The sequence below is a fragment of the Squalius cephalus genome (genome assembly GCF_949319135.1).
Source record: "Squalius cephalus genome assembly, chromosome: 23".
Classification (NCBI taxonomy): Eukaryota; Metazoa; Chordata; class Actinopteri; order Cypriniformes; family Leuciscidae; genus Squalius; species Squalius cephalus.
Window position 1 is genome coordinate 14,304,228 of NC_137144.1, and position 24,949 is coordinate 14,329,176.

General features: G+C 35.7%; 3 protein-coding genes across 4 annotated transcripts in view; 1 reads left to right on the forward strand and 2 right to left on the reverse strand.

The window, feature by feature from the left end:
- ca12 (carbonic anhydrase XII) overlaps positions 1–24,949 on the forward strand; it is a 127,145-nt gene that overhangs the window by 75,158 nt on the left and 27,038 nt on the right. The window contains exon 1 of one of the 2 annotated variants that reach the window (XM_079860226.1): positions 12,134–12,200. The exons of the other annotated variant lie outside the window; for it this stretch is intronic. Within the exon in view, the coding sequence (XP_079716352.1) occupies positions 12,149–12,200 (52 nt within the window). The 5' untranslated portion in view covers positions 12,134–12,148. Of the gene's footprint in view, positions 1–12,133; positions 12,201–24,949 lie in introns of those variants that run through there. 2 annotated transcript variants of the gene reach the window in all.
- Positions 126–11,881, reverse strand: usp3 (ubiquitin specific peptidase 3). Its single transcript, XM_079860219.1, has 15 exons — positions 11,543–11,881; positions 8,227–8,287; positions 7,825–7,968; positions 7,627–7,710; positions 7,455–7,536; positions 7,073–7,155; positions 6,270–6,383; positions 5,571–5,684; positions 4,536–4,682; positions 2,588–2,694; positions 2,432–2,512; positions 2,222–2,340; positions 2,024–2,137; positions 1,177–1,244; positions 126–989 (listed from the first exon to the last, which is right to left on the reverse strand). The coding sequence occupies exons 1-15, from the start codon at positions 11,631–11,633 to the stop codon at positions 824–826; spliced, it is 1,575 nt and encodes a 524-aa protein (XP_079716345.1). The 5' UTR covers positions 11,634–11,881; the 3' UTR covers positions 126–823.
- LOC307151960 (boophilin-H2) lies at positions 13,370–16,673 on the reverse strand. Its single transcript, XM_079860228.1, has 6 exons — positions 16,557–16,673; positions 14,531–14,725; positions 14,161–14,337; positions 14,034–14,078; positions 13,873–13,948; positions 13,370–13,763 (listed from the first exon to the last, which is right to left on the reverse strand). The coding sequence occupies exons 1-6, from the start codon at positions 16,639–16,641 to the stop codon at positions 13,634–13,636; spliced, it is 708 nt and encodes a 235-aa protein (XP_079716354.1). The 5' UTR covers positions 16,642–16,673; the 3' UTR covers positions 13,370–13,633.

Below are 24,949 nucleotides of genomic sequence, written 5' to 3' on the forward strand. Positions count from 1 at the left end.
ATTGAGGTTCATTCTCGTGTTACGCAGCACGTTTGAGCTTAAAAAATAAGCTTCAAAATGGACCAGTAAATGCAATAATTCATTGTATGCCTTTTAATTATGAGAATATAATAAAAACACAAATCAACTTTTGCACAATATGCATCCCTTTAATTCTAAAAGGACAGAAACTTTACATCAGGTCAGACATTTCCAAGCGTAAAGGAAACGAAACAAAACGAAACATGTGAACTACTGGACCCTTCTCTTCAAAATTCATTTTCACATTAGTGAGGTGATAGCTGTGTTTGAGTCAACTACTGCTTTGTGATAAAAAATGACACGTTTTGTTACGTAAAATCATACATTTCAAGTTTTGGTTCGGAAATACCTCCAATGCCAACCTAGATCAAATGAACAGCAGGCTCAGAGGACAAGAATGAATTTCCAAGCTGAACAGAAAAAAAAAACTTCCTGGAGCAGCGAGCAGAACGTTGGCGTGAGTAGGAAACGTCAAGTGTCTGACACAAAAACGAGACAGCTGTCATCATTTCAGCAGACGGAAAAACACTCGATTAAGAAAAAAAATCAATTGTAAAGCATTTTGTTTCTACAGTCAATTTTTTCAGCCCCCTGAAGAATTGCCTTTGGAATCTCATTTCACACTGGTGGCATATGAAAAAAAAAAAAAAACTGGGACAGTCTATTAAACGCAAGTCATCAAGTCAAAATGTAAGCAGCAATTCGGTTTATACTGAGGTTCTGTGACGGAGAAAACATAACTGGATAGCATAGGACATGAGACGGATGACGGCACACGTATGAAGGTCCAATAACTGAAGTCTTAAAGCTTGGGTTGACTCTCTTGATCGCTGTGCTCTGTGTAGAACAGAATGTAGGCCTTGGCTTTCAGCACAGCCTCCTCATTGACCAGAGTGACCGTGCTGTCGTTGAAGTGGTACCATCGGCCCTCGTGACGCCCGTATGCCGTGTAATGTCCTGAGCCGATGCTGCGGGAGAGGATGGAGATGGAATATCGTATATATATCTGTGATCTGATTATCTGTACAGAGTGTGAATTGACATAACAGGAAATAATAGGAAACCGCTACTGATATAACATCCCCCCCTAGTGGATGACAATGAAACAGATGTTCAGGCTGGTAAATGAGTTGTATGCTACAAGCTTTTACTTACCCAGACCCATGATGCACCACCACTGCAGCAAGATCATACAGGCCTCTCTCAGGCAAGCTGTTTTCAGGCTGAATATAATTACAAAATTGTTATATTTTATATAACAACAATCATATAATAAGAAGAATATTTATTATATAATATTATTGTAATCATTTTAATCACATCGATTGAAGGTATAATTACTTTTTTAATGTAAATACGAATTAGTATTCAATTATCTTAAATTAATAATCAATTTATTTATAGTATAGTAATATGAATATTACTTTATTATTTTACTACTTTATATATGAATAAATATTAATAGTAATTGTATTTAGATCATTATCTACTTATGTTTATTTAAATATGAAATATAACAAAAAAGTATTATAATTAATATTTAATAGTAATATATTTGATGTAATGAATTTTAATGTTTTGTATCTATTTTATACTTGAATATTATATATGAAAAAATATAAATGATTATTAAATTATATTAAAATATGTTCATATATTTGAAGGTAATTATATTCATTATCTAATATAAAAAACAATCATAATATATAAATATATATATATATATATTTATATATTATGATTGTTTTTTTATATTAGATAATGAATATAATCATATTAAAATAATTTAATTACTTCATATAAAATAATAGCATAATAAAGTATGTGTGTATGTACACTTTATACTATTATATACACTTTATACTATTATAATTATAAATAATATTTAATTTAATTAAATTTAATTAAATTTATATATTAAATAAGTGCATAAATTGCCCCCAAAAAAAACATTCTTCAGTTATAAGTAACGTTATTACAGAATTAACAGGTTTGCGCTCACCTCTAACAAGTAGCTTTTCATGTCAAGGCCACGCATGGGAAACTCTACATAGGTGTCAATCTTATTCCTCAGAAACGCTGTCCAGTGGAACCTCTTCAGATGCAAACAAAGCACCTGCACAGGCACAAGACATCATATAACCGTTACAAACTACATGAGAATTCAAAATTAGATATTTCCATAGGCTACTTCCATCACCTTGGGCAGTTTCTGGATCCAGAATTTCTTGGTGGACTTTTGTCGCTTTTTGCACTTGTGACACATGTAGAGCTCAGTTTCATCAAGTTCCTCAAGGTCTGTGAAACTATAAAGGCAATCTGTAGCCGGCAGAGAGACGGCACACAACCTTTTAGTGTTGCTGGAGAACAAAATGAACTGAATTTAATAGTTAGTAATAACATCTCTTACCTTTCAAAGTGCACGTTGGCCCCGGCTCTTGGTCTTTTGTGGTCTTGATTCTGAATTGGCTGGGAATGTCCAATGAGAGATCTGGAGGAGAGCAAGATTTGGCATAACCATGGCAACAAAAGCTTTCAGAGCTGATGAACCAGATTGACGACTCACCTAGGAATGGATCAAATTTCCGAGACTCCGTGCCACATATCAAGCAGTACACCTCATTCTGTAGGACGCCACCAAACACAGATGTAACAATAGTGGAGGTCCCGTTTCTAGCAGAAAAGCAAAACCGCTTTGCATTATTAAAGGGGTCCTATTATCACTCCAATGGGAGTTTTGCACACAGCACAGTTTCTGAACTCCCTGAAACGCCTTGATTGTAGTCTTGAGTTTTCATCCGGGAACAAACACTTCACAATATTCCTCATTAAAATAATTCCTGCCAAAGTCATATGCAAAAAAAAAAAAGGGGCGAGGCCTGATTGAGTTGCGCTAGTAGTGCGTTGAAACTGGTGGTTATTGGTAAGGGCTGTGACATTTCCCAAACACACTCAAAGTGGTTGACCAATCACAACACACTGAACCAATCAACCAATCAGAGCACATTGTGCTTTTTGGAAGGAGGGGCTTCATAGAGACCGAAACTAAACAGAGTGTTACAGACAGACTGGGAAGAGAGGTGCTGCGACAATGTCAAACTTGTGAAAAATAATGTTTTCAAGCATGAAAACCTATTCCAGTAGACCCCAAAAACAACATGAAGACTTCGAACAGGGAATAATAGGTCCTGTTTAAATAAACCAGTACCGTTTCCCAAATGTGTTCAACAGAATCAGGCCCTTGTGAAAGCACATTTAGTCCATCTATTCGCAGCAGGATTAACCTGCCATTTTGTTCCGCACAATCCAGTGAGCACGACACAACACTGCACTTCCTTTTCAATAACCCTGCAAATCCACTCAGGTCACCCTCACAGCCCAGGCTGGGGGCTTCCTCACTTGTCTGCTGCTATTAATACAAACACAACAGGGTGGCTCTGCCTCTAGCAGCAGGCAAGTGTGGGAACAGCAGTCTCTGTATACGAGAGAGACTTCCCTCTGCGTGCCGTAAAGACTTATCTTTATCACTGCTGCCCACGTACTCGCTAAACTAGCAGGGGAGATATGGAACGAGGGGCGGCCTGCTGAGATAGACCTACCTCGAATTAGAAATTTGCCCCGAACCATCTGTGTGCCGCTCTGACTAGGAAAAAATGTAGTTCACTGAAGACAAGTTGTGCATTTATATATTTATATATATATTCTTGCTTAACCAGTGGCGTAAAGCTGCCTTTCCAGAATTTCCGAACAAGCGACAGACCGGAAGTTGTTCATTTTTGATGTCGAGTAGTACGGGAGCTTTGAGGAGTTCCAAACATATGCATATGCAGAAATTTCGGATCTGAAATGTAATCAACACTATGAGCGCGAGGGGAGAATGAACAGTATTTTTCCATTAAAACATTGTTCTTTAAACACCATTTCATGAATAATTCGGAAATAAATAATGATTTAATAATTTTTCACATTGTTTCGCCCAGGAAAACCTACTTTTTCTTTCAGACATGTTGGGTGTCATTTGTTTTGTGTGGATACATGATTCACACCTTCATTCAAATCATTCATTCACATAATTCATTTTTAGGTGATTTTCCCGATAACAAAAACTAGGTTGGACCGCACTGTTTCACCTCCAGAGGCCGCTCTCGTACTGTATAATGACAGTGGATCCTTCTCAGCCACTCAAGCAACAGATGCAACCCGGAAAAACTATCAATATGGATTTTTGACGATCATTCCAGCAATCGGATATTGGTGCCGATTAATCAACAAAACCAATCGGTCGACTTCTATTCATTTTAACATAGTGAATAAGCAGCGGGTAACAGTTACTTTATGACCAATTTGAAAGTTACGTGCAACTGCCACTAGGGGAATAAATGTGACAATCGTATGCGAATGTCAGAGATAGTGGAAAGGCGGCTTAAATTTTGGGCAGGACTATCTGTTTGTCCAAACAAAGGCAGACATGGGAGTAGAAATTACAAATATATGTGTTCAGAGGGGTATCATACATGCAGCATTTGCTCTCGGAGGCATGTTTGGGTCGGTCCGGGGTCAGGGCGGGACTGGGCGACCCGTTCTTGCTCCCCTGCATCTCTCTGTGAAGATGATCCAGCAGGTAGCGCAGGAACTCATGAGCGTCCTGTTGCTGGTAACCCCTGCAAAAACATCAGATAAAAGTCAAAATTGATCCCAATTACTTTCTGTAAGATGTTCTTGGCATTTTTTGAAGATTTATTAGAGCGTGTTACTTCAAAGAATTTTTTTTTTGACTTCGTAAACTTTATTTCAGAATTAACCAATAAAACATTTAGCTTTTCCGGTGACATCACTGAGGCCACGCAGGCTATTGGATAATGTTAACCAATAATCAAATAGCGATTTAGGCATTGGTTTAGAAAAAACTGTATTTGGTCTGGCAGAATATTTCACAATCAAGGACACATTTTTTCTCATTTAATATTTTAGGTCACTAATATTACTCATTGTTATTACAATTAGTTTATATAATTACGGAAGTCAAATGTAAACATTTTACATTTAAAATGTAATATTTAATACATGTCATCACACAGAAAGTAAAAATATTTGGCATTTTTTTAAATTATTGGCATTATTTTTTGGCAGTGTGGAAAACCTGGTGTTTATTTGCGAAAACATACAACTACTATATTTGTAAAAATTACTATTATAAGATTACAAAATCAAGAAGATCTTATCTAAAGAATAGATCTGTTTACAGATTTCTTTTTTTATCAAGTTCAAATTATTTATTTCTAATTATATAACTTACATATATACATTAGTAAATAATATTGCAACTGAAATCACATATATCGGCTTTGTATCAGCCATTGGCCATCCAGCTCTCTGAGAAGCCATCAAACAAAATCCATAACGGTCGACCACTAGCAAGAATGGATGAAACAGAAATTATTTTTCTGGGTGCTTGAATAATGAAACATTTAATTGCATTTTAGTGTGACTTGTAGTATGTCTTATAAATTGTGCAATAAATTGCAATACATGGTGTGATTTTATGATACCTGAAACTTGGCATTATTTTCCAAATGACATAAAAGAGGGCGTCTGGGCTGAAGGCGGTCTGACTCCCCTGCCAAAGTGAACAGAGTGTTTTCCTGAACTCCTCAACCAGAGATCTGCACAACAGAGCAGAAAAACACTGGCATTTTAGTGGACATTACAGGGACTGATACGTCAGACCTGTTCTGGGGTGGCAGAGAGCAGACAAAAAACTTGGATTAATGCAATGGATTAAATACATATAATTGTGTGATTAGGATAACAAAATATATAACCTGCTCTCATCCATGAAAACCATAAACAAACTACACAAAGTAAAATAAAATAAAAAGACCCAAACTATTAAATACAGGTTGTATTAAGGATAACCATAGATTGCATCAACCACATTGTGTTTTGGCCACCGAGAACAAGACATCAAAATTTAACATAAAAAAACAACAACATGCATATTCTTGGGCAAAATCAGTTGATAAACACTGTATTTGTACTTATTTTACATATAACCAATGATAGATTAAAATATGTAAGTTGAATTAAAAAAAGTTTTTAAATAATAAAAAAGTGATATATAAAAAATTTCAGGAATTCACATTTTATATTTTATTTATATTTTTTATATAATGTGATATATTATTAATTTAAAATAAAGGACACCATTCGACCCCCCCCTCTTTGCCATTCAGTGGAGAGGACCTTACACACTGCTGTCCCCCTGACTCCTGGTGTGGTACATTCTCCTTCCTGCCGTTTTCCCGCTTCGTAAGGCCACCGAGGGCAGCTCCTTGAAATAACAGCTGAACACCTGGATGTTACTGGAGACAGGAAACAAAAACCAGCGTTTAACTAAACAGATCTGTCTCTTAACATGACTCAAAATCCTTACGCCCTTTTAGTATATCTTCCAAAATGCAAACTAAACACTGACAATATGCCAGAATCCTCGGAAACATTGCCAAAGCTTCCTTTTCCATGGATTATGACCAGAAAAAGTCTGCAAATGGAAAGGTTTCTTCTAGGTAGATTTAAACCTTATCCAGGCCTTAAAACCAATGCAGCACATCATTAAAAAGACCCATGACAGGTTAAAAATAATGACACTATAACAATTAAATAATGATAATTAAATTATTATTTGCTCTAAGAAAAATAGCTTTTCCGATCATCTTTTATCATTCTGTAACTTGACTAAATCCATGGGAACAATAAGAAAGCGAATAAATGACGACAATGTTCAATGCTTCCCCTCACTAGCTCATAGGCCTAGCGGTTTATGATATTTGGCATGAGCTAGTCGCTGCGGTTTAGCCAGTGTAAGGTTGGCTGTGGTGAGCGGGCAGACGGCCTAATCCTTCACCTGGCTTCCCATCAAGCTCTACTCCAGCCAGCTCACTGGCCACAGAGAGCAGAGAGCCACTCGAGCTCCTCCAGCCGGGCCACACACACACACACACACACACACCGCCGGCTGCCCTTGGCTCGGGGTCGTGGGTGTTGCTCTTACCTCAGGGACTGGAGAATGGCGTTCATGAAGCAGGTGTTGCCCAGATTGCGGAGGCCTGTGGCACAGTGTGCTAGAGTGCCGTCCTGTGTGGGGACATTTCAGAAAAATGATGGAAACAGCACACATTTGAAAAAAGTATGCATACATAATTTAGACTAATAGTGAATGTATACACACCACTAGTTAAATTTACAAAGCATTTACTATTTTTAAGTTATATTTAATATGCATCAATGTATTTTTATTTTATTTTAATTGTTGTATTTTATTAAAATATTACATTCACTACACTATATAATATATATATATAATATTTTTTCTGAACCATTTCTCAGCACACTGGGCCCTTTTGCACACATATCTAGAATCAAATGCAACTTACGCTGTCTTTCTTCAGCTTGCTGTCATGAGAAGAACTGTCCGACAGCTTTCTCTTCCTCTGTCTGTCGGTATTAGACACAGAGCTGAACAAAGAGAATAAATCGTTTCAAAAACAATGTATTCATGTGATGATGATTGTTGAATGGATGCACTTCGACAAACATCAATCTTACTTTTCCAAACTCTGAAGATGTTCTCTGACCCTCTGCACATTTCCTAGTTTTGTGTCGTTCACCACAAATTCGTCACATCTGTAACTACAGAAACAATGGGAAAGATTAACACAAACACTGCTCACTGAATAATATTATATGTACTGTCCCTTTAAGAACACTCTTATCTTATGAATGTATTTGTGTAAAGAAACTAACCAGTATGTGCTAAAACTGTTGCAGTCCATACACACAGAGTGCTGCTGACTCTTCTCGCTCAGCTTCTCTCGCTCTGGCTTCCTTTGACTGCCAGCTGGAGCCTGAATGTCCTCAAAATGCTTTTTGGCATGGCCGTTAACATACCTGTGACAGCAAACAGATGCAAAGGAATATTAATATGTGTGAAATTTAATATATTATTAATCATTCAAATTTGATTGATTATAATTCAATTTACTAACTAAAATAATTTGAATACATTTTAATACAGCTTAAATATATTTCTTCATAATATCAAAGAACTCTGGATTTACACTTGAATGTAATATTTACTGTAAAACATAAAGATAACCGCACACACCGAAACCACACAGACTAAAAAGCATCAATTTAAGCTCTCACCTTCCGCAATGCACGTTCAAGCACGTCAGGCAAACCCACGGGCTTTTGTTTGACCGGCAAACTACAACAAAAAATGAAATAAAATAAATACATATATATACATATACATATAAACATGATATAACATGGCATTTTACAAATTTATAAAACCAGACAATCTTTTCTCATTTTTAATACCTTTAAAAAATATATAAAATAAATAAAATTTTCAGCTTCTCTTGGGGTTATATATATTTATTTATTTTCTCTCTCTTTATTTGTATAATATTAATAATGTTATTTGTATAATGGATTATTTTTCTTTTTAATATTTATAACTTTATTATTTCTTAGTAATGAATTTTCTCCCGTATTATGTTTATTAATTTATTATTTAAATTATTATACATTTTCCAACAAGGAATATTTTTAAGCTCTACACTAAACATATACATTCTTCTCTATGTTTTCTGTATAATATTTAGACACACATTCTTCAGGGCTTAATATTACAAGTATATATGTACATATACATACACACACACACACACACATAAAAAATAAAAATAATAATATTTATTATACATTATAATATTTTCTATTTTTTTCCCCAAAATTCTTCTGTATTTGTATATTATTATTTTTATTTTTTATGTTTTTACTATTTGTATAATGTTTTTCATATTTTTTATCATGTTTCCATAATAATTGTTTCCCTTCAAAACATAATTTGACAAATATAACTAGGCATTAATTAAGTATAAATCCTGACCCACATAGCAAAAACATGAATCCTAGCGTATAATAATAAGCAGTTTTGCGCTGAGCTGAGGTGGCATGTTATGTTAACCTCATGTGAAAGTAATCTCTAGCTGTGTCCTGCTGGGAGAGAGAGCTTTGTTCTAATTGCCTTGATCACCTTCCCTTCTGAGTGCACAACAAGCATCTGAATTAGCCGTTGCTAAGGAACGGTCGATTCTGGTGAATGCTGGTCTGTGCACGACCCAACAAATGTGGAAAAAGTCAATAGACCCCGTGCGTCTCCTCGAACCTGCTGTGCGCTGATTAAGAAAGCAGCAATGCTGTGCTGTTGTAACATGCTTTAAATAATGTGCTTAATACAAAAGAATCATTCTAACAAAGTCAGTTTTATTAGGTAAGCAGGTACAATTTGCATGATTTTTTCAATGAATCTGCCACAAAGTAGTTTATAATTGAAGCTATCTTGAATTATATGGTATTTACGGTAGTTCATAGCTCTGCTGTACTAATTTGATTATTTTAAGTGAATATTAAAGTATTTTTAGTAACTAGAGAGGGTCACTGAAAAGACATGTTTCATAAGTGTGAAATGTGTTAAACATGAGATATGGGGCATTTCTCATGTCCCATGGGTGTGCTGAAGGGCCACTGGCGTCACGCCCTAAATGTTCATGTGTTTTCAGTGTAATCTAACATGACAATTCATCTCGACCAAAAATAAACATTATCATGCACTGCAAAAATAAAGATTTTTCAAAGATATTAAGAAAATACTAAGCTATTTCAGTTTCTACTTTGAAATTTCATGTTCGATTCAATTAGGGATGCATAATATATTGGTTTTAACTTATATTTCCTTCATTCGAAATTATGTCAATTAGTGTGAATGGCGTTCAAAAACAGGCACTGTTTACAGGAACAATAAATATTTATAAAAAGTCACATGATATATATTTTTTAATTGTCTAGGCCGAGATCTACAGAGGAAGATGGCCAAAATATACATCTACACAATATATATATATATATATATATATATATATATATATATATATAGGCTACACATGAATGTTTATAAATATTAAAGTATATTATGTGCATGATGTACACAGCATTTACTAGTTGTTTATATTCACTACAAAACATTTTAAACAAAGCAATGTTTCTGCATTGATATTTATCAGATATATCCATGTCAAAAATCTCAAAATAGTCCAATTTTAGCCTACTAAAATTTATTTTGTTCCGAAAGGACACATTAAACTGCTCAAAAGTGACAGTAAAGACATTTATAATAATGTTTTCTATTGATAAGACGTGTTTCTTGAGCATTAGATCAGCATATTAGAATGATTTCTGAAGGATCACGTGACTGATGACTGAGGAAATAGCTGCTAAAAACTAAGCTTTTCCATCACAGGAATAAATTATATATATATATATATAAAGAAATTGATAATAATTTAATATTTTTGAACAAAGAAATGCAGAAGAGACTTTTTTCAAAAATATTTATATTGTCCATGACATAAAAAACAATTATAGGCCAAAATTTGATGAATGCACCCCCAGAAATTATTTGGTGTATTTAAAATCTAGCCTATATGATTCTGGTGAAAATCATTGGACACTACCTACACTTCTTTTCTTTACACAAGTTCGTTGCCATAAGACTTAATGGTTTACTGTAAAGGTCTCTCCAACCTTTAATGGATTCCTCTAATGTCCTCGGGAACATTTTCCAGCAAACTGGCCCAAATGCCACTTTTAATACTTTCCTACAAACAGCATCTGACCAAACCCAAAACAAAGGTGAGAAGATAGAACAGCTGAAAATTTAGATCCTCTTAGATTTCATTGTTTTGATCCTTTTACACATTTAAGCACTCATTTAAGGCCATGAATGCATTAGCATTACACTAACGTTGTAAAAACGTTTGCAGATGTTATTTCCGGTTTATTTTGATATCAAGGTCTGCATCTAGACTGCTCAATTTGACTTCACAATAATACATAAAGACCAATATTAATAATTTACTGTGCATCAGGAGGTCTGTAACTTGTATTACATAAACAGCTCGACATAAAGCAAATGACAAATTGAAATCCAATCAAAGATTAAAAAGCCAAAGCTGTCTCACTCAACTTTCTGAAGCAAAGGACAACACAACATTTCTGTACAAAAAGGAGAGAAATGTGACAACCGTTTAATATTATTTAAAAACAAAACATTGACCCTAAAATGTGTTCATAGAACAATAAGCTTTGCGCTTAGCAAGTTTTAGCGAGTTTGAGTGCTGTGTGAAGCTAAACTACTTAGTTTGGGGTTTAAAATGAGTAAAATTACGAAATATTAACATTTCACATCATATTATTATAGTGTATGATTATGGTTTTCTTCGAATTTCAGTTATATTTGTTTTAAAAAACACACAAAAGTCTCCTAGCGCGAGCTGCTGTGAGCAATAAAGCACTAACGTTAGCCGGCTCGGCTAGCTCGAGCTATTTCACAGGAAACGGACTGAATTGTTAGTGATTATTAGTGAATATTCATTTGTATTCGCATTTAACTCACCAGAACAGCACCATGAGGAAGGGGAACCGTTGGGGAAGCGGCTCGGGTCCACCGTCATACAGACACTGGAGTTGAGGTGAGGGCACTCCATGAGCCTGTGTGTGCTAGCTAAAGCACTAACGTTAGCTAACACAGTCTGTCCTCTGCTGCACGATTTCTGTGTTTAAACTCTAAACGTGTATGTTTAAAAACCACAAAATGTGTTTCCGAGAATCAGTATGTAGATTCCTAAACGTATGGATGTGTTAGCAGTGATGTTGCTCTGCTAAGTGAAGACAGTGTTGTTATGGTTAAAGAGGGCAGACATGCATGCATAGACTCGGGCTGTCTCAAAACCCCGCTGAGCTCCCTACCTAGACAGCAGAAATACAGTCTAAATAGGGAGCGTACTTGACAATCTTCAAACTTTACTTTTACTTTGATGGGATGTATACACAAGCGTGTTAATCGAGAAAAGGCATGATTTAATTCAGATCCAGGGTCATAGGGAGAGCAGTGATGATGAGAAAGCATTAAGAGATTTGTCATAGTGGATGATAAGTGAGAAATTGTAACTAATTTACAAATCAATATTTTACTGCAGGTGTTTTCAAACTTTTTGATACCATGGGCGCGATATATCATTATCCCGGTTTGAGTCCCTTCCTTGCAATAAAAGGTAAGCTTTAATGTATAAAAATTCGTGTATAGGCTACAAATATTTCAAATACTTTATAAGTCTATGCCGTATGGCTTTTCTACCATGAGAATAATGTTATATATATATATATATATATATATATATATATATATATATATATATATATATATATATATATATATATATATATAATCCTGACGAAAAAATAAATCTAAATAAAACATATTTTATTTATTTTATTTTATTTTTTAATCTTTAATGTGTAATAAAATAAATTATGTAAATGTTAACTTATTTATTTTATTTTATCATTTTATTTTATTTTATGAAAGTATGGCTAACAGTATAATAAAATAAATTATGTAAATATTAATTATTCATTTTTTTATTCTTACATTTATTTCATTTTTAGAAATGTAAAAATATGGCTAACAATATAACAATTTCTATGAATGTAATTTTTTATTTATTAATTTATTTTACTTTTACATTAATTTTATATTATTTATTTTATTGTTATTGTTTTTCATTTTACTTCTGACGAGAAACATTGAACCGTGGCTAACAATAGAATTAATTCTGTAAATGTTGTTTATTTTTATTTTTTCCATATTTTATTATCGCAATTTATTTATGTATTTCATCTTTAAAAAAAGGTTTTAAGTGAAACACAAAACTGTGGCTAACAATATAATAAAATTAATTCTGTAAATGTTAACATTTATTTATTATTGTATCGCATTGCTATGTTTTGTATTGCTATATAATAAATTGCTATTATATAGCAATTTATTGATTTAATTTTTAATTTTATTTATTTTTCTAAATACATTTCATTTATTTTATTAAGAGAAACATACAACTATGACTATATACTAAAATAAATTCTGTAAATGTTAACTTTTTATTTATTTTATTTTTTATTATTGCAATTTATTTATTTCATATTTCATTTTATTTGATTTCTGAAGAGAAACATAAAACTATGGCTAACATAATACAATTATTTCCATAAATGGTCTTTATTTTCACATTTTTTACACTATCTTTCTCTGAACTTTTTCGTTCACCCCTTTACAGCCCCATGGGGTTCCTGTACCCTATGAGAGCCTCCAGCCGCTGCTTTATCACCATACACTGATGTTCTCGTTTTACATTTTAAACCATTTAAGACGATACAGCCATTTCTACTTAAAATTTTTATTGTGATATGACCAGTTTGACGGACATATAATACAATGTAAATTAGAAGCTTCCAAACATAGAAGACACAAGTATAAAGTACAAGTAAATAAGCAACAGAAATGTTATTTGCCCTTTTTTTTAGTCAAGCCTTTGCTTCTTTAAAAAAAAAAAAAAAGAAAAAAATCACTTTATCAAAAAAAACAAAAACAAAAATTGGGCAAAAGTTACAATATACATTTGTGGTTTAAAATGTAAGTTGGGAGATTTCAAGTTTGGATTGTAGAGATTTCAGGAGTGGCTGGCTGTGCTTCCCCTCCTCCCATCTCAATGGCCTGCTCTTTCAGCGGCTGCTCTGCTGACTTCCCATCTTTCTTCTGACGTTTCTTCGAGCTAGGCCTAGAAAATAAAAAAAATGAATGATAGAAATTCCAGCGTAAATACAGAAAAAGTGAAGTAACAATTAATATGGCCTAAAACAAACAAAAAATGTACTGTAATGACATACTTCTTGAAAGCAAAGACAATCACCACAATGAGAATAATGGCACCAAGAAGACCAAACACAACGCCCAGGATAATTCCTGATGGGATAATAAGAAATGAATATCAGTGGATAAATGAGTTGAATGAGTTGAAAACATCATAGGCTATTCGAGTTTCACTTACCAACTGGTACATCTGATTCACCTGAATGGTCCTCGTGGCCTACATCTATTCAAACAAATTTACAATTTTTGCATATAGATCTTTGGGTAAAATCACTATTATAAGTTTAATTTCACACCACACGTACCTGCTGCATTGAAACACGTGGCATTGCACCGGTCAGCAGAGAGGAATCGGTTTCCGTTTCCCACACATCCGGTCCAGAAGAAAGACGTGCATGTGTGAAGTTCAGGACTGTAGTAATACCGCAGATAGTGACCAAAACATTGCCCTACTTCTTTTGGAAGATGGCAAGCTTTGCGTTCTGCAAAAAACAAAAAATAAAATTCAGTTTTTGCCACAGGGTGGCAGTATTTCCTTCAGCCAAAAATGTTACGCATTAAGTATCATTGTAGTTGGTGCACAAATGACAACAAATGAATGAATCAATCACAATGCATTTCACACAAAACGATTTATGTTGCATTATTGCAGACGAATGTGAGAAGAAAGATTACCGTCTATAGGGAACAGCTCTTCAGCTCTGTGAGAACAGTTTCTCATGCACTGCCTCTCTATAATGAAACGGTTTGCATTTCCACCCTGCCCTTTGTACCGGAATGGATGACAACTGTCTTTTACTTTATCGTAGTACATATAAACCACAGGATCAGCTGAACCCGTTCCTTCATCTGGTTCCAGACTGCAGGCATCTAGATTTTTGAAAAAATGAAGAAAGGAAGATTAGGTTCTAATAAAGCACTATTTAACCCCCACTATGTGAACACAAAAGAAGATATTTTGAAGAATGTCAGTAACCAGCGAGGCAGTTGACGGCACCCATTGACTTTCATATAGAAAAAAAATACTATGGAAGTCAATAGGGCCCGTCAACTGTCTGGTGACCAACATTCTTCAAAATATCTTCTTTTGTGTTCAGCAATACAAAGAAACTCATACAGGTTTGGAACAACATGAGGTTGTGTAAATGACAAAATTTAAATTTTTAGGTGAACTATCTCTTTAAAGCAGGATGCATTCTGATTGACTATCTCAATGTCGTAGTCTGTGCCATTATTGTTATAGTTGTGTTGTGCTATTCTTTTTTATCGTTATCGTTCTTAGTTTGAACGGGCCTTTATACAAATGAGATGCTACGAATCATACGATTTAGCCACCAATTCGTAAAATAGTTATGAATAGTGAATGAATTGCCATGACATCTTGTTGTACATTCTGCTAACTTGGTCGGAACAACCATGGAAATGGGAGTGATCTTCACTAATCTTGAATGAGTAATGTGTAACTAGTCTGGATACAGTCCACACCTAGTTTTTATGACGGTTGTAAATGTTGTCATATTTTATTTATTTTTTAAGATAGACACTTTCGTGTTAACGATTACTCACATTTTAAACCTGGACAACCTTGACTGTGGCCTACAAAAACCTGGCACAATGGTTTTATTTGTGCCTGTTTGTACAGTTAAAAATATTCTCTTGTATCAGATGTGTTGTAAGTCCACGTAAATTTGCAATAGTAAACAAACACAAACATACATTTTCTTGTTCTCATTAATATAATCAATTGCAATGCCCATTGTAAGTTTACACACGTCTTATGAGTGAAGTCTGTTAAAACTTGTCCGTTCTAATCGGTTTGTACACTCTCAGAAAAAAAAGGTACAAAAGCTGTCACTGTGGCGGTACCATTTCAAAAGGTACACCTTTGTACCTAAAGAGTGCATTTAAGTCCCTCAAAGGTACATATTGGTACCAAACGTGTACATATTAGTACCTAAATGGTACATATTAGAACCCTTTTGAAGGGTACTGTCCCAGTGACAGCTTTTGTACCTATTTTTCTGAGAGTGTACGTATTCTGGTTATGTTATGTGTACTGAGTGGTCTGTACAGCTTTAGATGACTTATGTTTTTGTAATTCCATTAACCTTTCATTTTTATTCCCAATTTTTTATGCGACTGATTCTTCCTGTAAATATTATGCAAATTCCGTAAAAAAAAAAACAGAATGCCAATTCACTGCACTACTTTTCAGTTGTTCCATTGAGTGTGGATTTGAATTGAATTGGCCACGCCCCACAGGAAGTTGCATAGAAATTACAGGAAGTGGAATTTGCTGATTTACAATTCAAACAAATTCGAACGAAGTGTTCGGCAATATAATAAAAGTTAATTTGTTAAATATAAAGATGTTTTTAAAGAATTAAGTAGACGTTTATAGGTAAAAAAATTTTTTAGGGCTTTTTAAGCAATAATCCAAGGTTTGTCTCAACAAACCTTCGTTTTCTAGGTGTGACGGAGCTCCATAGACGGAACCTTTGCTCATGCTTATATATCTTCACTTTACTTTCATTACATTTCATCACACAGAATACACGATACAACTTTGAGAATTGTATTTTCAACATTCGTTTTTTCAAGTAATCAGTTAAAAACAAAGACCAAACCCATAAACCTTATTATAACTCACAACACAAATTAATATCTTTACCTTTCTGTGTTTAAAAAAAAAAACTCTTACCTGGTTGCTGAGTTTGGGCCTGAATGTTGTGGTTCAGAGCAAAAATGAACAAAATAATGCCAAGTTCCCTCATAGTGAACCACATAGTTGTGTGAAGACTGGTGTAGATGAACGTTTGCGAATAATAATCAGTGGGGAGGATGCTTTGCACTTTGTACTTCCTTGAGATAAGAGCAATAAATGTTGAGGAGGGGACAACGCTAATGTTACTGTAGATTCACAGTATGATTTCTTTCAAATAACTTGATTACAGAGACTTATAGCTTATAGCGTCTAATGAAACTTTATTGTTTTGCAGAATTTGAAATAAGTTCACTTACAGATATAGCAGAAGACATAACTGATTGGACATTATTAGGTGTATATTGACAAGTTTATGTAAAATGGTTGACTTGTTTTGCACTGCTCATATGACACCTGGCTGTGGGAAGACTTCTTCTTGACAGCAAAGACAATCACCACAGTGAAAATAATGACACCAATAAGACCAAGTGCAACACCCCAGATAATTCCTGATGGGATAATGAATTAATTGAATTAATATCGGTGGATAAATTAGTTGAACGAGTTGAAAACATCATATTCAAGTTTCACTTACCAACTGATAGGCTACACCTGATTCACCTGATCCATCTGAGTCCTCGTGGCCTTGATCTAATCAAACAAATGTACATTATGTTTTTTTGCATATAGATCTCTGGGTAAAATCACTATTATAAGTTTAATTTCACACCACACGTACCTGCTGCATTGAAACACGTGGCATTGCACTGGTCAGCAGAGAGGAATCGGTTTCCGTTTCCCACACATCCGGTCCAGTAGAAAGACGTGCATGTGTGAAGTTCAGGACTGTAGTAATACCGCAGATAGTGACCAAAACATTGCCCTACTTCTTTTGGAAGATGGCAAGCTTTACGTTCTGCAAAAAATAAAAAATAAATACCACAGGGTGGCAGTATTTTCTTAAGTCAAAGATGTTAAGAGTAGGCTAAATGAAAATCTGTTTCATGCAAAAAGATTGTATGTTGCATTATTGCAGACGAATGTGAGAAGAAAGATTACCGTCTATAGGGAACAGCTCTTCAGCTCTGCGAGAACAGTTTCTCATGCACTGCCTCTCTATAATGAAACGGTTTGCATTTCCACCCACCCCTTTGTACCGGAATGGAAAACAACTGTCTTTTTTTTCATCGTAGTACATATAAACCACAGGATCAGCTGAACCCGTTCCTTCATCTGGTTCCAGACTGCAGGCATCTAGATTTGGAGAAAAATGAATAAGGAGAGTGATTTGTACTGTATTATATCTCTGTCCGAGGTCCTCAATTAAAATGTTGTAAAATCTACACTACACATCCTACATTATGCCAAAGTTCAAATCATCCATGGAAATGATGTCAAGAAAATGAGTTTTGTATCTTGAATGTTATTTTTAACTAGTCAGTCCACACAACTACAGAAATGACACCACAATCATCTCTATAGATATGTTTTTGATTGGCCATGTTTTATTTTCAATTTGTCAATTTTTATCGGAAATGTAATTTTTTTGTGTGTAATTCTTACTGTTTTTCAGGATAAAGTAGGGTAACATGGGGTAAGATGCCCCCCTTAAGAACAGTGCATTTACTTTTAAATTTGAACATATTTAGATTAAGTTTAGCATGTGCAGGATGATGATGCATGATCCAATGTGTTATTATAGGTAATAAATAGGAACATTTGCTAATTTAGTTGTTATACAAAATGTAAAATTATTCAAAGAGACCATCTTACCCCACCACTGGGGTAATTTGGTCACCTGGGGTAAGAAGCCCCACTTTTATAATGTATAAATGACTTTTGATATGATTCTTATTATTAATAATATATTTTTTAAAATGGTCAGTTACTTCAAAATAAAAACTATAACTTTACTCCACAAATCTGAAAACATAAATGTGTCCACAAATCCCCTATTAACAATAGACACTAAATATTTGATATTCAACTTAAACCAATGTCATAGATCACTATTTTACAGAGACTTTGCCCAATTCTGAAATTATTGCGATTTTAACTGTAAAAATGCTTCCTGTTAATTGGTTAAACTTAACAGTTTGTTCTCTTACTATATGGTTAAAAACTATAATAGATCTTTCAGGGCATTTCATATCATTTTAAATGTGGCATTTTTATAAGTAAAATATAAACTATACTATAATGTACAGTGAAAAATGTAAATTGACATTCCCTGTGTGACACTCTATATTTGATGGTCTTTCATTTAAAGTCCCCTGTGGTGAAAATCAAGCTTTTAATGTTGTTTATATGTCTATGTGGTGTTTTTAATATGAGTTAAGACAAACCATGTGCAAATTCATAAGTCAACACCAAATTAATAAGTCAAGAGAGTGTTTTCTCTTTAAAACTGCAGTGAACCAAAGACAGTCTCAAAATCGCGGTTTGAAATCGTTGGTGTTTCTTATGTCACAAACTACCTTGTAACCAATCACGTCAACGTGTGATCGACAACGAGTGGATCTCTGAGCTGGTGTGAGTGAGTGGAGGCGGGGCTAATTTGCATATTCATAGAACCGCGTATACTAAATGAAGCAAGGGTAACGAGTTACATTCAAGCAATTTTTTTGAAGGAAAAAACTTTTAACTTTGTAATTTTGGTGATCCAAAATTGTAATGTAATTGTAATTAAAATTGTGATGTAATTGAAGAGATACAATTATTGACTTCTTAATATACATAAATTAGGGTTTTATGTTTCTACATGAACGTTTATTGCATTATTTTAGTGTTACCATGATGGTGTTTTGTATTTGTGTGTAAATGACACTGCTTGCACCTTCTATATATTAGTATTTACCTCATCTTGTGAAGAACTTTGATTCGTCGTGTGGCTTTCTCTTTACCACCTGTGTTATTATGGTGGTTGTCAGTATATGTTAAAGGATCAAAACAGATTTTAGTTGCAGTGTGGTTATGCTTATTCAGCAGAAAAGGACAGTTGGAATTACTATTTTATTTATTTATTTATTTATTGTTTGTAAATTACAACAGTTTTAAACTGTAAAATGTACAGGTTGTTCTGTAAAGTTGTTACATTTTACTGTATTTTTACATAATTATTCTGGCAATCACTGCCAGTTGTTTTCCAGTAAAGTTTTTCTTACACAATTTTTTTTTTTTTTTACACAGTTCTTAAAATTATTCATCTTATATCAAGTTTTGAACTTGAACTATTAAAGCTTTTTCATCAAGACTCTTGATCAACAAATATCCTGATGTTTCATAATTGCAAATTAACCCCGCCTCCACTCACTCACACCAGCTCAGAGATCCACTCGTTGTCGATCACTCATTGACATGATTGGTTACAAGGTAGTTTGTAACGTCAGAAACACCAGCGATTTCAAACCGCGATTTTGAGACTGTCTTTGGTTCACTGCAGTTTTAAGGAGAAAATACTCAGCAATGGTGCTGACTTATGAATTTGCAGATGGTTTGTCTTAAATCATATTAAAAACACCATATAGACATATAAACAACATTACAAACTTGATTTTTTAGCACAGGTGGACTTTTAAGGGTCACTAAATCTCTCAGATTTTGTGGGAATCTTCTCCATGTTAACGATTACTAGCGTTTTACACTTGGGTAGTAACAAGTGACTAATTGTAGCCTACAGAAATGGCTTCAATGTACTGTTTACTGATTTGTAATCATATCTAAACACAAACATTCAACTGCCAATTTCAATGAGTTTGCATGTGCCACTGCCAAGTGGTTTACAGGGTTATTACTATTCTACTGGTCTAAAACACAGTGACAAACAGAACAAGTTATTATAAGATCAAACCAGACATAAACCCTATTAGAAAAATTAATTAATTAACCTTTGTGTTTTATTTATCTACATTTTACAATAACAACACTTACCTGGTTTCTGAGTTTGTGCCTGAATGTTGTGGTTCAGAGCAAAAATGAATAAAATGATGCCAAGTTCCCTCATAGTGAACCACAGAGTTGTGTGAACGCTGGTGTACATGAATGTTTGATCAAGTTATGATCAGACAATAGATTATTTGATCTTTGTACTGTCTAAAGAGCAATAAAACTTAGAGGAGGAAATATGTAGTATATAGTATGATTTCCAATAAGTCGATTAGACAGCGCTAAGTAAAATGAAAGTATTATGACATTTAGTTAAAGGGATCCTATGCTCTTTAACAAAGTCTTGATTTTGTTTTTGGTGTGTACTGTAAAATGTTTTCATGCTTGATTGTTCAAAAAATGCATATTTTCACATATTTTACATTATTACAGCTCCTCTCTCCCCAGTCTGGTTGAACGCGTCGTTTTCAACGAAGCCCCTCCTTCCGAAATACGAAATGTGCTGTGATTGGTTAGCTGGCCCAGTGTGTTGTAATTGACAGCACTTAGCGCGTGCTCGGGAAATGTCATGTCCCATTCATAACCGCAAGCTCTACTCAGATGTCAGATGGCTTCAATTTCAAACCAATTCAAGCCTGATTCAGACCCTGACAATGTTAGAGGATTGTGCTGAACAGATTTCAAGCACGGACTTTGCAAGCACATATTTCACTGGGGTATGTTTTTTTTTTTTCTTATAGATTTGATGTTATTCACCATTTAATCATATTTGTCAGAAAACTATGGTAATACAAACAGTTATCAATCACAACATAATTTTATAATTTTAGCTCACTGTAATGTTAGTTACAGTATAGTAGGACAAAGCTTTGCCCTTCGTTTACATCATAGCTATCATAGCAACTACATAAAGTTTATAATTTGTACTGTTAATAGAAAACACAACTACAAATAAGACACACTTACAAGTTGTGATCCATAAACAACAGATTGTCCCAACAAAATAGGAATGGCTACGTCTTTTAGCTTTTGTGCGAACGTTGAGGTTATAATGTTCAGGAACAGTGTTAAAAATAAATTTTACCCTCTCTAAGTTCGTTAGCCTTAGGACAAACTTTTTCCTGCGTGTGAAAAACAGCGACAATAACTCTTCCTCTTCTCTAAAGCAGCCCAACATGGCCTCACCCACTTTGTTGCATGTTTTCGGGGCAGGGTTTATGTAAATTTTAGGCTTTGTGATGTCACCAACCCGGGAAGAAGCTCGTTGTAGTCCCTACCTGTCACCATTATGTTCAGTTCATAGACTTTCAGTTGTTTTCATTCATCACCTGTGTTTCCCTGTCTGTTTCCCGCCACCAATCTGTTACCATGGACACTGATCACCTTCCTCACAGCTGCCTGTCGTTTGTGTTCATCACCACTGTGTATTTACTTCCTGTCTGTATTCAGTTCAGTGTCCGGTATTGTTTGTCTAAGTCTAACCTGATCTCCTATTCCTGAGTTTGTATTATTAAAGTATTTGATATTATCCTCATCCTCATCTTCTTCTTCTTCATTGCGACGAGCCGTGACACTACCAGCTGTTTGTTAGTCCTTAGCGATGTCTGTAAAAGAAAATATTTCCCTTTGCATTGAACTTTTAGCCTCATAACTTTGCAGTTGTTGTTTATGCTCAAACAGCAACATTACACACTAACTGAAGTAAATAAAAAAAAATAAAAAATCATAATCAAGGACCATCAATATATATTCAATATTATTATAATATAACATAATATAATAATGTGTATAATGACCATTTTTATGCACCTCGCTATGGGAGAATTCTTCAGAGGTTACAAGTGAAAATAGTAGCATGATGCCAAAGAGGCTCCACAAATCATGTGGCAGATTCAGGTTTCAGTATTGGCTGTTCCTAATGACATTAACACACAATTAAGTCGATTCAAATCTGCAGTCCCATCATAAATAAGATTATTTAAAATATATATATATATTATATTACATGTAAAAATGCAAAATATATTTATTCTGGAGTGGCTCAGCTCAGCTGGTATATCACTTCTCCCTCATTTGACCTTTGATTCACTAAATGATCATCCATGTGTCCAGTGGGTGATTCACATGGTATGTGACATATGTATGTGACAGATTTAGCTTGGAGTGGCTGGATGCTTTTTTCCACTGTGTAATAAAAATAATAAAAAGTGTAGTTGCAAGTTAACTCACAATTGCGAGAAAAAATTCAGTAAATCATTAATTGTGAGGTAAAAAGTCACAATTAACTTTTTATTATTATTTTATTCTGTGGCGGAAACAAGCTTCCATATAAAGTATACCAGTGTGTATAAAAAACAAAATCTGAAGATCTTTATCTCGCCACTTAAAATTTTTGTTTCAAAATATACAAGGTAAACAAATTTATTTTTTGACTATTAAAATAAATTTAAAAAGAGACTGGGGCTATACTTATACTTTTTTGCTCAAGTGAATATTTGTCATTAAATATACACATTAACCCTGTGTGTAATAGTGTGGGTGTCAGGGTGTGGTGCAGGCAGAAGAAGGCGATGGCAAAATTTTACCGGGTACAGGCAGGCAGGATACTCACACACTAAGTACAACAAATAACGGACAAAGACTGACTGAAATGAAGGAACTTAAATACTAACACAGATGAACACTGATTAACTGAACACAGGTGATAGATGATGATTAACTAGACACAGGTGATACAACTGAACTAATAATGACAGTGAAGAAGACACGTGACATGATGACAGGCAGACAAGTCCTATGAAAGCAAACTAAACCGAACACAACTGTGACATTACTCCCCCCACCCGGTAAGCGCATCCTCGCCCGTAGAAGGACTAACTGTGGAGGGAGAGAGGGGACTCAGGAGGAGGACGAAGAGTGGGTGAGGGCAGACTGAAGGCAGGAGGGACCAGGGTGGAGCAGACAGTGCAGGCGGCCAGGGCGGAGACGAGGAGGGAGGAGCCATGGAGGAGGCAGGGCTGACGACTCCAGGGGGCCGACTGACGGGGGCGAAGCAGGTGGGAGAAGAGAAGACCAGGGTGGAGCCAGAGAGCCGACGCATCCAGGCGACGCCGAGGATCCGGTGGGACATGGCGGGGCCACTGGCTCTGGCGACTGAGGTGCAGATGGTGACACAGAAGGGCACGGTGGAGACAGAGGGAGTGAGGACCAAGGAGGAACTGAAGGGAGTGAGGAGTCCAATGGATCCGGGGGACGAAGGGACGAGGCGTAGCTAGAGTAGTGCAGTCCAGAGGTGAGGGAAGGTCGACGAGCGACCAAGGTGGATCCGGGGGACGAAGGGACGAGGCGTAGCTAGAGTAGTGCAGTCCAGAGGTGAGGGAAGGTCAACGAGTGACCAAGGTGGATCCGGGGGGACGAGGGAGCCTGACGGAACTGGTGACCAGATGGGCCACGGTGGAGCTGAGGGAGGTAGGAGCCAAGGGGATGTTAATGGACCGTCGGGCTGAGGTGGAGTTCGGGTCGCGGAGGTTGGAGGTGGAGACCAGTGATCCACCGACCAGGCTGGAGCTGTAGGCCGGCAGACCCACGGCGACTCCACCTCCCTGAAGGTGGTAGGAGGAGCTGAGGGGCTGACAGGCAGTGGTGGAAGAAGGGTTGAGAGGTGGTAGATGGGAGGAGGTGGGAGAGGGAGGCTGGGTGGGAATTCGGAGACAGACTCGGGGACGGAAGGCCTGGCTTCGGCAAGACTGATGTGAACAGTCTCTGGCTCGTCGGGACGAGCCTCTGGAAGGGCGGTCTCGGCAGGACGAGACCCTGGACTGGGCGTGGCCGCGGCCTATGCCTTGTACTCATGTCAGTCAGCCCTCCCGCCTCCTTTAAACCTGAAGGTCACCTGTCTGTCATTACACGCGACTCGCATGTAGACTATCACAACGTTAAGTCCATAGGCGTAATTTGCGGGTAGGACATATGTCCCCACCACGTTTTGCCATGGTCGATATTGTCCCCACCACTTTTTAAAACATCTCGCGGCACCAATTCTACAAATAAATAAAACATCTCCAGTTAACTGGCAGAGCATTAATGTCGTTCATTTTTTAAATAAGAGACGATCTAGCGCTGAAATGTGTTTTTTAAATCAAGTGATCAAAGTGCTCCTCGCCGCTGCGATCAGTGGCGCGGATACAGTGTTTTCTTATGTGGCTCGCGCACACGCCGCACTGTCTTCACTCGGACGCATGCTTCAATCCGTTGCGGATACTCTCTATTCGTTCTGGTGAAATCACAAAACATATTGCACACAAACGTGTCCATGCTTGATATACAACCACTGATGAACATAATCGGTTTTAATGAGAAAAAAAAACCCATAAATGTCCTCAGGACACTATTAAAATTAAATAATTTATTAATTCATTATTATTATTATTATTATTAAAATTAAAATGGTTAATTGTTTTTATTAATCTGATTGGGTGGGCCACCGGTCAATCTGGGTGGGCACG